Source organism: Cyprinus carpio, chromosome A19 (assembly GCF_018340385.1).
Source record: "Cyprinus carpio isolate SPL01 chromosome A19, ASM1834038v1, whole genome shotgun sequence".
In the NCBI taxonomy this organism is placed as follows: Eukaryota; Metazoa; Chordata; class Actinopteri; order Cypriniformes; family Cyprinidae; genus Cyprinus; species Cyprinus carpio.
Window position 1 is genome coordinate 1,467,501 of NC_056590.1, and position 15,205 is coordinate 1,482,705.

The 15,205-nt window shown below is 39.4% G+C and overlaps 1 protein-coding gene across 4 annotated transcripts in view; it reads left to right on the top strand.

The window, feature by feature from the left end:
- Window positions 1–15,205, top strand: part of LOC109111495 (AT-rich interactive domain-containing protein 1A-like) — a 65,177-nt gene that overhangs the window by 39,579 nt on the left and 10,393 nt on the right. For all 4 annotated transcript variants that reach the window (XM_042776028.1, XM_042776027.1, XM_042776029.1 and 1 more), the window contains 8 exons: window positions 5,139–5,379; window positions 5,505–5,579; window positions 6,493–6,657; window positions 6,757–7,066; window positions 8,450–8,589; window positions 8,700–8,797; window positions 9,192–9,401; window positions 12,325–12,529. In XM_042776028.1, the coding sequence (XP_042631962.1) occupies window positions 5,139–5,379; window positions 5,505–5,579; window positions 6,493–6,657; window positions 6,757–7,066; window positions 8,450–8,589; window positions 8,700–8,797; window positions 9,192–9,401; window positions 12,325–12,529 (1,444 nt within the window). The remainder of the gene's footprint in view (window positions 1–5,138; window positions 5,380–5,504; window positions 5,580–6,492; window positions 6,658–6,756; window positions 7,067–8,449; window positions 8,590–8,699; window positions 8,798–9,191; window positions 9,402–12,324; window positions 12,530–15,205) is intronic.

A 15,205-nucleotide genomic window follows, 5' to 3' on the forward strand; every position in this document is an offset into this window, starting at 1 on the left:
TGTTTTGTTCATAAGTGCCACAATTATTACAACATCACAACTGCAAAAACAATAACAACATCACAAACACAAAACTAAAAATCTGCATAAGTGCCACAATTATTACAATATTTCTACTGTAAAACCAATATCTCCTTCAGATAGCCCTGTGTTAAAGCTGGAATACACACAACGTTCAAAATACATCATGCTTTGTAAATGGTTACATAAAATTGCCAGTCTACCAGCATAGGTTTTTTTGAAAACAAATGAGAATAATGTTTTGGATTTGTGCATTTGATTTGTGCTCAGCCAGAGCGGCATTGCTCTGGTCAGACGGTGTATGCTCCTGAAGCTCAGACAGCTTCACGCGAGGCTCCTGTCGGGACAGAAGGGGTTAAGATGCACCCTCAGCCGTCCGTCAGAGCACTGCTCTTGTGACAGCGGAGTGAAGCCTCAGAAGAAGAGTCCGTGTGATGAGCGCTCTGGTTATTTATCAGTCAAACTCTCACTGTGTTTGGTTTTTAACTGGATGTCTCTGTTTCTCAGTGTGTTTGAACTCTTCAGATTAAATATTAAGGGCACAATAATCTAGAATTCTAGCTCTTACATTTACAAGACAATTTTGCCAATTTTTAGTCAGTAGTAGATGCAAATGAACAATGTTTCCTCTTTCTCAGTCTTACCTGCACCAAGATATAATAGTCAGCAAAACTGAAACAAACATTTAGCTTCATCTTGCCAACAAGTAATTGTTCATTTACATGTACTACTGACATTGTAACAATACAAAGCTTGTTGAAAATCGGCTGGTGGTGTCATGAGCCGCGTCCTCCTTGAAGACGGAGACGTTTCAGCTAAGGTTAAATGGATTCCCAGAGGGCAACGGGCAAATCTGGCCAGGATGGCGAGCTCACACCTCTACTCTTTTCGAAAGACATCCCGGGATATTTAATGACCACAGAGGGTCAGGACCTCGGTTTAATGTCTCATCTGAAGAACGGTTGTTCTCGTCACTGCACTGGGGTGCTAGGACCCACACAGAGCACAGGGTGAGCGCCCCCTGCTGGCCTCACTAACACCTCTCCCAGGTACTGACCAGCTCAACCCTGCTCCGCTTCAGTGGGGGACCAGACGAGAGCTGCAGAGTGATAGCTGCTGGCTACAGTTGAAAATTATTGACATTTAAAATAATGCACTTAAGCGTGTAAAAGATGCGGCGTTAAGAGCCTACGCGTTTCGTAGAACTGTTTACTCCCACTGACAATCCCACATGCGCTGCCGAGACGGTGTGTATTTCACAGGGATGTGTGTGTGATCGTGTTTGTTCCACATTGCATTTCTAAGAGCATTTAGCCACATCCAGAAAAATGAATGGATCTCTATTGGCCTCTGCTGGATGTATGTGGTAATTACTTTTTTTTCCTAAAACTGTATTTCCTACAGATTTTTCTGTAACCAGCAGATGGCAGAATTCTGCTCCTTTAGACCTAGATCAATATCCAGAAACAACTTAATTAACTTTTATCATCATTACAGTTTGTTTTTTTCATAAATCTGTAATATTATAAATGCATGCTAATGGTAGTTGATGAATAAAAAAAAAAAATAAACAAATACACCAAAATTAATTTCAATTAAAAAAAAATATATATATAAAGTCACACATAGTTTGATAAAGCCCAGATTGAATCAGCTGATTTGTGTGTGTGTGTGTTTTAAATTTTGTAGGAATACTCTGAGCTGAAAGTACTCTGACTAGTTTGATAAAGCATTTATTCATCAATCTAATTAAAATATTCAATAAACTTAAAGTCCTTGGACGTCTTCAGAGTTTTGTGGGCTCGGTTTCTGTGTGAGCTTAATGTGCAAATGAATGTGACGTCAGTACCATGATGCTTTCTAAAAAGCCTTGCATTTTCTTTTGTCCTTTGTGAACTATGACGTTAATGAGGAAACAGTTAATCGTCAGGCAAAACTCATTATCAACAAAACACAGTTTAATTAAAGGGATAGTTCACCCAAAAATCAAAATTATGTCATTAATGACTCACCCTCATGTCGTTCCAAACCCGTAAGACCTCCGTTCATCTTCGGAACACAGTTTAAGATATTTTAGATTTAGTCCAAGAGCTTTCAGTCCCTCCATTGAAAATGTATGTACGGTATACTGTCCACGTCCAGAAAGGTAATAAAAACATCTTCAAAGTAGTCCATGTGACATCAGAGGGTCCGTTAGAAGATTTTTGAAGCATTGAAAAATACATTTTGGTCCAAAAATATCAAAAACTACAACTTTATTCAGCCTTGTCTTCTCTCCCGGGTCTGTTGTAAGCGCGTTCACAGCACTGCAGTTTAGTGATATCCGGTTCACGAACGAATCACTCGATGTAACCGGATCTTCTTGAACCAGTTCACCAAAACGAACTGAATCATTTGAAATGGTTCGCGTCAACAATAAGCATTAATCCACAAATGACTTAAACTGTTAACTTTTTTAACATGGCTGACACTCCCTCTGAGTTCAAATAAACCAATATCCCGGAGTAATTCATTTACTCAAACAGTACACTGAGTATTTGAGTATTTCACATTATTGTTGACGCGAACCATTTCAAACGATTCAGTTCGATTTGGTGAACTGGTTCAAGAAGATCCGGTTACATCGAGTGATTCGTTCGCGAACCGGATATCACTAAACTGCAGTGTTGTGAACGCGCTCATAACAGACCCGGGAGAGAAGTCAATGCTGAATAAAGTCGTAGTTTTTGATATTTTTGGACCAAAATTTATTTTCAATGCTTCAAAAAATTCTAACGGACCCTCTGATGTCACATGGACTACTTTGAAGATGTTTTTATTACCTTTCTGGACGTGGACAGTATACCGTACATACATTCTCAATGAAGGGACAGAAAGCTCTCGGACTAAATCTAAAATATCTTATAACTGTGTTCCGAAGATGAACGGAGGTCTTACGGGTTTGGAACGACATGAGGGACAGTTAATCGTCAGGCAAAACACATACACAACAACACTCCTCAGAATCTACAGTTAATCGTCAGGCAAAACTCATTTGTAACAATTCTTGGGTGAATTGTAGAAGTGTCCTTGTGATTTGTTATGGGGTTTGTTTGCACACAGACACAGTCTCAGTCCTCAGAGTCTCTTCATTAATTAATGCCCTCGCTTTGGGATCAGTGATGCTTTGAGATCACATTCCCAAGGGCCATTGCGTCACGTTGTGGTCACACACACACACGCACACATTAAGACTCTGGGTTTACGCCGCACTCGGGTAATAAACACCTTCCTCATGGGTCACACACACAGGAATCTCCTGTTAGACGCACACATGCCAACATAAACACCAATCCGTCGAGGATAGTTTCCTGTTAGGAGAGCAGAGACACCGAGTGTGTGTGTGTGTGTGTGTGTGTGTGTGTGGCAGTTAAAACAGTCTGAATCAGCGTCCTCCTCCTGTCTCTCCCTCTGGGGTTCCTCCAGCAGGTCACGGCCCAAATATAGCAGCGGGCGCCGTTTCAAGTGCAAAACCGCCGACTTTGGGGCCGCAGCCAGTCTGCGAGTGTGAGATTTCTATGGGAATACTTGGCCATGTGTCAAGTATATATGTGTGTTAGTGTGTTTCTTGTTCCACTCCCACTTTTTCCCCTTTCACTCTCTGATCTGACTGGCAGATGAGCTTGCAAATTTTCACTGAACACATGCGCTCCACGTGACGCGAGTCGAGTGTGTAAATATTCCCACACACACACACACACACACGCACTCCTCCGCCGGGAGGCTTTATGACTGACTGCCAGATTGATTTCAGCATCACAGCCCATATGGACTCGCTGCTCATTTCGCTCAGGCTTGTTTTCAGGCAGCCAGTGATCTGTAATGGCAAAACCATCAATAATCAAAGACACATGCTGGCACAAAATATCCATGTTTGCTTCATGTAAATTGAGTGAACACTGTCTGATCTTATAGTAGTTTATTATATATTTTTTCCCTCCAAAGTTTCCATACCATGCTCGATTATGTTCACCTAGTTCTTCTGTTTTCATGCATGTCGTGTTGTAATTGTCACAAAATGCACCCCAAAATTAAAACTGTCAATGTTTACTCACACAAAAACAAAAATAAATACTATAGTTAATAAAATTAAAGAATATAGATAAAAATAGTTCATTTTGGTAAGTTCATAAAAATCACAAAAGACACACACAAATCAAGTCTTTTGTAGATAAATTTACAGATTAAAATTAGGATTTTTTCACATAAATGTTGATCGGCACACACACAGCTCATCAGACCTCACACGTCATGTAAGCATTAAGCATGTTACAGCTTCGGTTCCTCACACGTCATGTAAGCATGTTACAGCTTCGGTTTACATTTCTCCTCAGAAGACCTGCAATTAACTCAATACTTTGATCTTTTTGTGCCTTTTGAGGCATGAAAATTTTGGATATTTGGACTTTCAATAGATGAACAGAAATGGTGATAGAAAATATACATATGCAACTATGGAACAAATTAAGAGACAACTTAAATTGGATTTACTAGGCATGGGTTTGAGTAAAATGTTAATCTATAAAGGTCTGATAACATTTCTTCCAAATCAAATTTCCATTTTTATAGTTGTCATTTTGTGATTGAGCATTTTGGAAGAAATGTCATCAGTAGTTTACAAAATAAAAAAAAAAAAATTTTACTAAAAAAAATAAAAATTTGGAAGAAATGTCATCAGTAGTTTACAGAATAAAACAAAAATTATGTTTTACTCAAACACATAGGCTAACTATAAATCATAACTCCAAAGAAACCGAGAAGTTTCAAGTTGACATATTTCCATACTGTATATATTGAATTTTGGGTGAAGATTTAAATTGCGATGCCGAACCTCTTAGTAAGGGTTTTAGCATGATGTGCTTTATTATGCTAACATGTATCTATTACACTGTCTACAATACAAGCAAGATGCTTGTCCCAACATACCAAAAGTACATGCATAACGTGCTCAAGCCTGGTTGATGTGAAGCTGCTTGGGGATTTAGCTTGTTGCTTGCTTAAAAAAAAAGTCAATCTTTTGGTTTCTAGACATGGCTCAGGTTACCATTAATAACACACTGTCTGGTTCTCGGGTGCAGGATCTGTCGGGCTCCATCGATGACCTCCCCACAGGCACGGAGGGTGCTCTGAGTCCGGGCGTCAGCACGTCAGGAGTGTCCAGCAGTCAGGGGGAACAGAGCAACCCGGCGCAGTCACCCTTCTCGCCCCACACCTCCCCTCACCTGCCGGGGATCCGCGGCCCGTCACCCTCACCTGTGGGCTCGCCCGCCAGCGGCCCGGCCTCGCGCACGGGACCCCTCTCACCCGGAGCCATGCCTGGTGGGACTCTCATTTATATAGTTGCTTTACAACATAGTTTAGTGTAGGTCTTATTTAAAGAATACGTTTATCATAAATTCCTCAATTTTTTTTTTCTTCAACTTTGGCATTTGCACCTCCATTAGGAAGCCAGATGCCCCCTCGACCCTCGAGTGTCCAGTCGGATGGTATGCTACATTCTTCCATGGGTCAGGATAGAGGTGAGTCTTGTGATGTTTTATAAATGTTTATAATTTGACTCAGGGCTGCACGATTAATCAAAATAAACCTGAAATCGCAATGGGACTTAGTGTGATTTTTCTAATTAAGGCTGGGATTTAATTAAATACTTAATCTGAGTGGAGGCACTGTGTTCATTTATGCGTGAGCAGCTCATGATCCAGTGTTTTCAGGGTCTCAGAGCGTTTGAGTTTGAGTCGGTTTAATGTACATTTAGGAACGCAACATGCGCAAACCATCTTTCTGCGGCCACCCTGCCATTTTCCATCAAACATGTTTCATGGTTTAAAGTTGAAGTGAAGCAGTCAGTCAAGTATAAAACATATATCAAACCTAATTAAAAAATAAATAACAAACAAAAATAAAACAATAATAATAAAATAAAAGGGTGTTATGTTAGGTGTTATGTTACAGCTTTTGGAGCAAGGGCGTGCTACGTCACGGGTGTGGGTTCACTTCATTGGCCAGGGAAGAAATATAAGCATTTCTTTACTTTTTGAACACACACTTGTTTGGTTTTCACCGTAATTGCATGAATATCCAACACTAAACTGTTTAAATCACTCAGTTTTGATCATGGTATCCCAAACATTGTTTTCATAACGCAAGGCACAACGTGACGTAAACAAACAGCGCTTCATATAATATCGTTCATGTGGCATCTTTATTGTTATGTCATACCTTTCAGACATATTTGCATTATATATTGTTATTTTTTTCTCTCTTAAATGTGCAGCTATTAATTGACTGTACACTTCCTGATATACTCTGGAATAAGAGCGACTCTATGTTGTGCACCTGAGTTCAACACACCTTGATCCAAACCAAAACTACTAGCATGAAGGTATCCTCGAGGGTGGTTTACTGTAGCGTAACTCTGTCTGCTCTCTACAGTATACATGAGGAACCCTCAGATGCCATACGGCTCTCCTCAACCCGGGTCAACTTTATCCCCACGGCAGTCATCTGGAGGCCAAATGCATGGTGGGATGGGTTCCTTTCCACAGAACAACTCCATGGGCAACTATGGGCCGCAGGGTGGCCAGTACGGACCACAAGGTGAGAAGCTTCGATTCGACTGAGCACCGATGCTATTAAATACATCAAAAACATGTAACACAAGCCTAGTGTGCTTAAACCTCAAAATCTGCTGCACAGGTTACCCAAGGCCACCAGGTTATGGAGGCATGCCTAATGCTAACTATCCGGGTGGTCCCGGCATGGGCGGCTCCATGAACCCTATGGCTGGTCAGGGTGGAGGCGGGTCATATGGAGGGATGCCTCCGGGACGCATGGGTCCGGGGCAGATGGGTACGAGGCCATACGGCCCTGGCATGGGCCCCAACATGGGCGGCATGCCTCCTCAGGTGGCGTCAGGAATGTGTCCGCCGCCTGGGATGAACAGAAAGCCTCAGGATCCCGCAGCAGCGGCGGGGATGCACCATGGCCCATCCAACTCCATACACAGGTACAGTGCACGCATGCATCTGATCTCCCTGAAAAGAGCCTGTGCAGAATCCAGGCCCTCCTGGACCGGGAGAAGTTCACGTCAGCTCTTCATCGCATTCCTCTGATTGTGACGGCTTTTTTCAGGATTCTGATATTTGCATTTTTGCGGAATTTTGCAGTGAAAACCTACCATTAATCATTATATATTTTGTTCTTGGTGTTGGTGACCGTAAGATTACCTGTATATAGTTTTGTGCATGATTACTGAAATCGTGGTCCTGGTCCCACATTCACAAGGCAATGATGCCACCAGCATAGAAATACTCATAATTCTGCTTTACTGATTCAGTGTGCAAGTAACTGTTTCTGACACATTTCTGTATTTTCATCATAGAATGCATCAGTGACACCGATTATATAGTGTATATTTTAAATGCTTTAAACTGTTTTTTTTAATGTTTACAATTTAACAACAGTTAACAATTTAATATTTTGATCACTGTCTATTATTGTAACATTGTTTTTGCATTTTTATTATTTTTTATTTATTAAAATTTTTATTTTTAATTATTATTACTGATTGCATTTACTCAAAATATTGAAGTTAATATCCAGTAAAATAATGTACGGTAACACTTTATTTGATGTCCTCATTACACATTACATGTACTTACTATTATAATAACAATTAATTATGCATATTTACATGCAAGTAACCATAAACCTAACCATATAGTAAGTACATGTAGTTAAGTAATATTACTCTGTACTTAAATGTATAATTACACTGTAACAAGGGCACCTTAAAATAAAGTGCAACTAAATGTAATCTACTGGTGAAATCAGGCATGGTGAGCACTAATATACAGATTTTATACGCAGCTGCATCTCTCTTGTGCTTTCTGAAAGCAAACCGGTTGGAAAAAGTCAAGTGAATATCGTGAATGAATGATTTGGAGAGATCACTTGATTATAAATATTAAGTACACTCTCAGTCGCTCAAGTGGGTCTGTCTTATATTGGATCTTTTCTTAAACACCTGACTGTGCTGAAGGCAGGACACTTAAACGCATGCTGATTAAATTGTTTGGGCTCAGAATTATGGATTTTGATTATCCTGAGGCTCAGAAACAATATAAGCTAATGTTTTTTTGGGGGGCTAAATGTGGAAATATGACAAATGCAAGTGAGATTTTTCTATTTAAATTCTTTGCGAAATACTAAAGGGGCTGCTGATAGATTTCACAGTCCTGGGGAGCACAGCTGGATTCAGTCTAGTCATAGTGTGAGAGCTCAAAATCAGATCAGAACAGTACGAGTGAAGGCAGTGGAAGATCATCTCAGTCATTTATACCAATTAAGATTTTCCAGTTGAGCTCAACTGGCTTCATTTCTCTCCTAGACCGCCTGGATATCCCAACATGAACCAAGGAATGATGGGAGCCGGGTCTCCGTATGCCCCGCCCATGAACAGCATGCAGGGTATGATGAATCAAGCGGGACCGTACCCCATGCCCGGAAACATGTCCAATAACTCTGCCGGTGAGCACCGAACTTGCTTGCTTTGCTTCCTGAATATTTTTTAATCTTTGAATTGAATTGAATAAGATGCTTTTTGGCCCGCAGTGACAGTGTTTGCGTTTGTCTCGTAGGCATGGCTCCCAGTCCAGAGTTTGGCATGGACAAACTCAACCAACCTCAGAAGTTGAATAACAAAGTGGATGGGACGCCTAAGCCTGAATCGAAAAAGGTGAAGAGCTATTAATATTTAAATGGGTCCGGGCCGTGCTGTTGCCGGCCGGCGTGCCTCTCTTAAGCTGAAGGACGCGGGCGGCCCTGTGAACAGCGCCTGACTGATCAGCAATATGGAGAGGTGTGATAGCCGGCGAATGTACAGGAGGAGTAACGCACATTCAGGGCTTTCCAAATTGCTCCCTGCAGTCCTGGCTTTATACATCATTAATGAAAATGTTTTTCGGCTGAAATGCGCATTGCACATACCTGCTAGTGTGCTTTTTTTCCCCCAGTGCTTCCTGTTTATGAACAGGAATCCCCCCTCCCAATAACTAAATAGCAGGAATCTAATACTTGGGCGCATTTTACCATTTTCCTCTATTTTATATTTTTATTTTTTGTCCCTGCAGAAGTCCAGTTCCTCAACCACCACTAATGAGAAGATAACCCGTCTATATGAGCTGGGGCCAGAACCGGAGCGCAAAATGTGGGTGGATCGTTACCTTGCGTTTGCTGAGGAGAAAGCCATGGGCATGAACAATCTCCCCGCGGTGGGCCGCAAGCCCCTCGACCTCTTCCGCCTCTACGCGTCTGTCAAAGAGATTGGCGGCCTCACTCAGGTGTGATGTGGTAGCTGTACATTACAGAAATGTTTGTTTAGAGGCTATTATAGGACATGAAGCGGCATTAACAGGGTTTTATCTTGTTATGATGACAGTATGGTTTTCGAGTGGATAGGACTGTTTAGTAGGAAGTCATTTAGTAAGGCCCTATGATTCCTGCGATGCAGAAAACAGAGAATCATGGAATCCAATCATGAAAATGAAATTTGCTGTGTAATGCGAAATTTGCCTAATTTTGAATGAATAAATCAAAAGTAGGTCAGTTCTCTTAAATGGCGATACCTGCTTGTGTCTGTGAATATTAAACCACAGAAAGACTTTAAATATGAATCCTTCATGTTCAATCTTTACTTTATTTGTCCCTCACGAGGGAAATTTGTTTTGGGCAATACAGGTAAAAACTGCACAACAAAGTACCAACATCAATAATAACAGTCAATAATAATCAATAAATCAATAATAATTCAGTCCCCTGAATTAGAGTTTAACAGCCTTGTAGCCAAAGGAACAAAAGAGTTTTTATAATGGTTATATCTAGAGATCGGCGTACGAAAACGTCGACCAGATGGAAGCAATTCAAATTCTTGGTGAAGCACATGAGAAAGGTCCTGAGAATAACCTTATTAAAAACAGACTGAAAATTGGGGTAAACCCTCAGACCAACCACTTTCATAGCAGTACACACCCAACGGTTCAGCTGAGATCTAAGAGTAACTTTCAAATTACCAAACCAGGTTGGTGGACCCTCTGAGCCACCCCAAATAATCTAAGCCTCCTTAAAGATTTTTTTTTGTTTCACCCTTCTATACAGATTATCCACATGCACCTCCCATGAAAGTATATTATCCATAAACAAACCTAAACATTTGTATGAAGCAACCTGTCTAACAGGCTTGTTGTAAATCATGATAGGTGAGTGATTGCCTACTGATTTATAATCAAAGATCATTTCCTCTGTTTTACTAACATTAATTACAAGACTATGTTCTTTATTCCATAACACAAAGTCAGCAATCTCTGTAGTGTAACACTGAGGGTCCTCATCCTTGTACAAACGACCAAGAATGGCAGTATCATCTGAAAAGTTAACGACAATATTCCCGGGATGGTGACTCCTATATTCATTTGTGTACAGTGTAAATAAGAGTGGTGAACAAACACACCCCTGGGGAACACCAATACTAATGGGCCGACATTCGGAGAAAGTCTGCTTGATTTTAACTTGAGTCCTATCCATAAGAAATGCATTGAACCACATTGAAATGCACGGTTTCCTTTACTACACATCCTGAAGCATGTGTGACACTCGCTGTTTTCAGCGTCTGCCATCTTACTTAAATGAGGACAGAGTTACATGAACAACATTTCCAGAGCTGCTCTAAGAGTCACTTCATGAGCATTTGACCGTTTCACTTGAGAAAAACTGTCATATCATATACACAAAAAACTCTTCATGGCAACCCATTAAAATAAACATCTGGTTAAACTTGAAGAAACTGTGACAGAAATAAATAAATTACTTACATAAAAAAGAACATGTTAATGTAATACAACTATGAAATTATTAAAAATTAAAGGAAAAATCAAATAATAAACCAAGTTTAACAAATATAAAAACTAAAAAAAATTTTTTTGAAAGGGTTTAATTTTCATTGGATTACAAAAAAAATAAAATAAATAAATAAATGTTTTATGGCTTCATTTGACTACCAGGGGAAAAAAAGTAAAATAAAACATTTCATAGGGCCCTAAAAAATTAAATTTTTGTTAAACTTTTAATAAACTGTAGTAAAATTGTTTCAAGACATGCTTTTGGATTTATAAACTTTAATTTAGCTATTAAAATAGAGTCCAGAAAAAAATAAAAACAGAACCCCGACTCCCATAAAAAAAAAAAAAAAAAAAAAAAAAAAAAAAAAACGGAATCCAGACAAAATGTAATGGAAAAAATTTGAATTGAAAATCCCTGTATTTATTTCAAAAAAAAAAGATTTTAGGAACAATTTAAATGGATTTCATAGGGCCCCAATTTAGGGGGTTACTTATTTTCTATGTAGTTCTAGTTTGTTACTTATTTTCTATGTAGTTCTAATTGTAGATTAGAAATGTGTAGTCATGCACCCAAATTTCGGCAACCGAAAATATTTGTCTGAAACAGCAACAGTTTTCATTTTGCCCAAAACAGTGATGTTTATTTAATTTTTAGTCGCATTTTGTCTGTCAGTGTCTCTTTCATGAACACAACCTGGATAAACTACAACTGGTAGACATGTCAGCTGTGTGGATACGCTGAGGTTGCATTAGCAATATTGCTTTAGTTTTTTTAATCGATACTGAGATAGTTTCTTAAAATCAATCTTTTAGTCTGTGATGTTTTCAGTTAATGTGTGAATTTAACCACACATTATTTGTAGCTTATCTAACAGCCAGTAATTGCTGTAAGCTTTGTGCAGTTTTACTTTTAATATGAAACAAAGTCTCTAATTTCACGTTCTGTCAATTTTATCACAAAATACAAAGGAGACCTGTGACCTTGACTGTTTTTTGTTAATGTGGCTTGACAGATCGCTAAAGCCAGCTCAGTTTAAGCGGCACATGAATCGATAATTTTTTGCTCTTTACTACTAGTTACTGCACTAAATAAACATGAGTGATCATCAGAAGGTGTGTTGTGAGAAACCATACAACTTACAAAAATGTATCATGTCTCATGTTATATCTCAAATAGTGTTTCAACTGCAGAAAGATGTTGTTAAAACAGTTTGTAAACAGCATTTTATAGGGTCATTTATGGTTTCTAGTTGGCTTTCTGGTCAATTTAAATGCTTGCTTTGGTTTCTGTTGGATCTGTAGAGTATGTGCTGAGTTTGAATCTTCTCAGCCGTTCAGTCCTTTAATTCTGTCTGTCTGCCGCTATCAGGTGAACAAGAATAAGAAGTGGAGGGAAATAGCCACTAACCTGAATGTGGGCACATCCAGTAGTGCTGCCAGCTCTCTGAAGAAACAGTACATCCAGTGTCTGTACGCCTTTGAGTGCAAGATCGAGCGAGGGGAAGATCCGCCGCCCGAAATCTTCAACAATGACCCTAAAAAGAACCAGGCCAAGGTCCAGCCTCCTTCACCAGGTCAGTGCAGACAACTCTTTTATATGAAACCGAGTCCAACCCTACGTTGGACTGTAGAAAGGTTTCTTTTCAGTGTTAATTCTTCAATCTCCATTGCACTAGATAGCTCTGCCATTTTGCATTCGTATTTGTCCACATTCCTCCTTCAGATGTGTATGAAATATCAAATACGTTCGGACTAGTTTTGGGATTTGATGCTTGCTTTCAGCATTTCTCATTCTGATGTGTGTGATTAAAAGTGTTATGGAGAATTGATGTAAGTTGAGATGAATTTTAAGGAAAGGTTAACGCCATATTATTCTCAGCCAGTTTCCCAAATGCAGGTACAGTGTGTTCATAATGTCCAAGAAACTGACATAATCAGACTTGAAAGACGTTAACTGCCTTTACATGAACCCCTTCCCATTGGCCTGAGAACGCACCTGTAAAAGCAAGATTAATCTGATTGTAAATGTGTATCTTTAAAATGTGCATGTCTTGTTTTAATGGAGTTTTGCTTTGATAGTACAGCTGATAATGTTTGAACGCCAGCATTTGACGCTCATTCCTCGTGTCGTTTATAGTGATTTATGGTACTGCTAGCTACCAAAACTCTGTTCTGCTGGGATAGCTTTGCTTATTTATGCCCTTGTGTGTTCAGAGTAGAGCTGGGAAATATTAATGAATTTTGCTGCCCATGTAAACAACATGATTAATATCGTAATTTTTAATGCACTTTTTATTGTACGTTTAAGAAAACTCAAAAAAAAAATGAAGTTTGGCTGGTTATATTTGGGTAATTTTTAGTGCTGTGTTTTGCCATCAAATTCACAATACAATACGTATCACGATACGGGATTGCACTAATTTTCACAACAGAATTTAGTAAAACAGCTGTTTGTTAAAAACTGTGTACTATAGGGCCATTGCTCACTACAGGCAGAGCAGGAAGTTGACTTCTGGATTATAAAGGGCCTCCATAACTGTACCACAGTATAACAATACAGGCAATGGCATAGGTTTCATGTTAACATTGGGTACTCCCCATCAGGTACATATATTCTGATTGTTTGCATTTTGTTTTTAAGCCCATAAATAATAATGTACTTATTCTAATATATTGTCATTCTATTATATTAATAAAATCACCTTACATCGCTGGTAGGTTTTTATTGCACAAATTAACACACTCTCTACATTTAAAAAATAAAAACAAAAATGAGAAGCGTTCTTAACTAATGTCTTCACTGTAGCTCACGCGCACACATTCAGTCACTCGTACAGATCACACAGCGCACACACAGACATTCAGCATCACAGAAACTTTAGCTTTACTTTAGCTTGAGCTCCACCGCTGAAGAGCTACATGATCTTTCTCAGCAAAGAGTTGGTTACATTGTTTCTGAAGCATTTAAAGCCACCGCTTCACTGTTAAAGGGGTCATATTACGTTGCAATAAAGAACATTATTTTGTGTATTTGGTGTAATGCAATGTGTTTTCACATACTGTACATTATTGTTGCTCCTCTATGCCCCACCTTTCTGAAACGCGTCGATTTTTATAAAGTTCATCGTTCTGAAAAGTGAGGTGTGCTCTGATTGGCCAGCTATCCAGTGCATTGTGATTGGCTGAATACCTCAAGCATGTGACGGAAATGTTATGCCACTTAACATACTGTGATGCTGAGTGTCCCAGTGCAACAAGACAAAACCAATAAAACCCATTACAAACAAGGCATTTGTAGCATCCAGTGGGCACATAATTACTGATTATAATGACTTATAATGTCTTTTTACGCATTGCGTTGCATTTTGCGCTGTTTAAACAAAACCATGTCTGCATTTGTGAAAAAAATTTAATTGCATCATATGATGCCTTTAATAGAGAAACGGAGCAAAAACTGAGGGAATTCTTAAATACACTGTCTGTCTCTCTCTCGCTCTCTCTCTCTCTCATAAATGAACACTTGAATTACACTTTTCTGAGAATAGAATATTGAAGTGGAGATTGCTAAACTGCGAGCTTACCGGTGTGTTTTCAGAAAGCCACAGCGGAGAGAGAGCACGCGTGCACATGGTTGCCAGGTTGACAAAGATAAGAAACACACTTAGCAGATATTTCCGTACTGCACAAGTGTGAAGCTCTGTGTCGGGGATTACGTCTCTTTATATCAGGCAACCCGGTTGGGTTCCTCTGCGGCCAGAGTAAACCTATTTGTAGCCTAAATATTTCACTCTAATCTAATCAGAATTTTTTTTTTTAGAAACCTTGCACTTTTCAATTCCGTTTAAAATGCTCTTGTATTCAAATAAAGCGCAGTCCAACTGCTGCGCACTTGCTGCGATATTGACACTTAAACGGCTGTACCGGTGACGATACGTCGTCGTATCGAACACAGCCCTAGTAATTGGGTACTTGAACTCAGTGTACTGTTCAGGGTGTTATTTTCTCAGATGTTAAAAATTAAACCAGTCAAAGTAACGTTCTTGGCCAGCAAACCACCTCAGATTTCAGACAAACTAATTTGACATATTGCTATTTTACTGATTTGGGCATGGTGAAGTGTCTCCACAGAGCTGACATGTTTACCTGCTGTAGTTTATCTACTTTGTGTGCATGAAAAGGACAGTGACAGGCAAAAAGAAGCACTATTTAAATGCCACTGTTCTGGTCAGTGGATTCAGCCCTCCGAAATC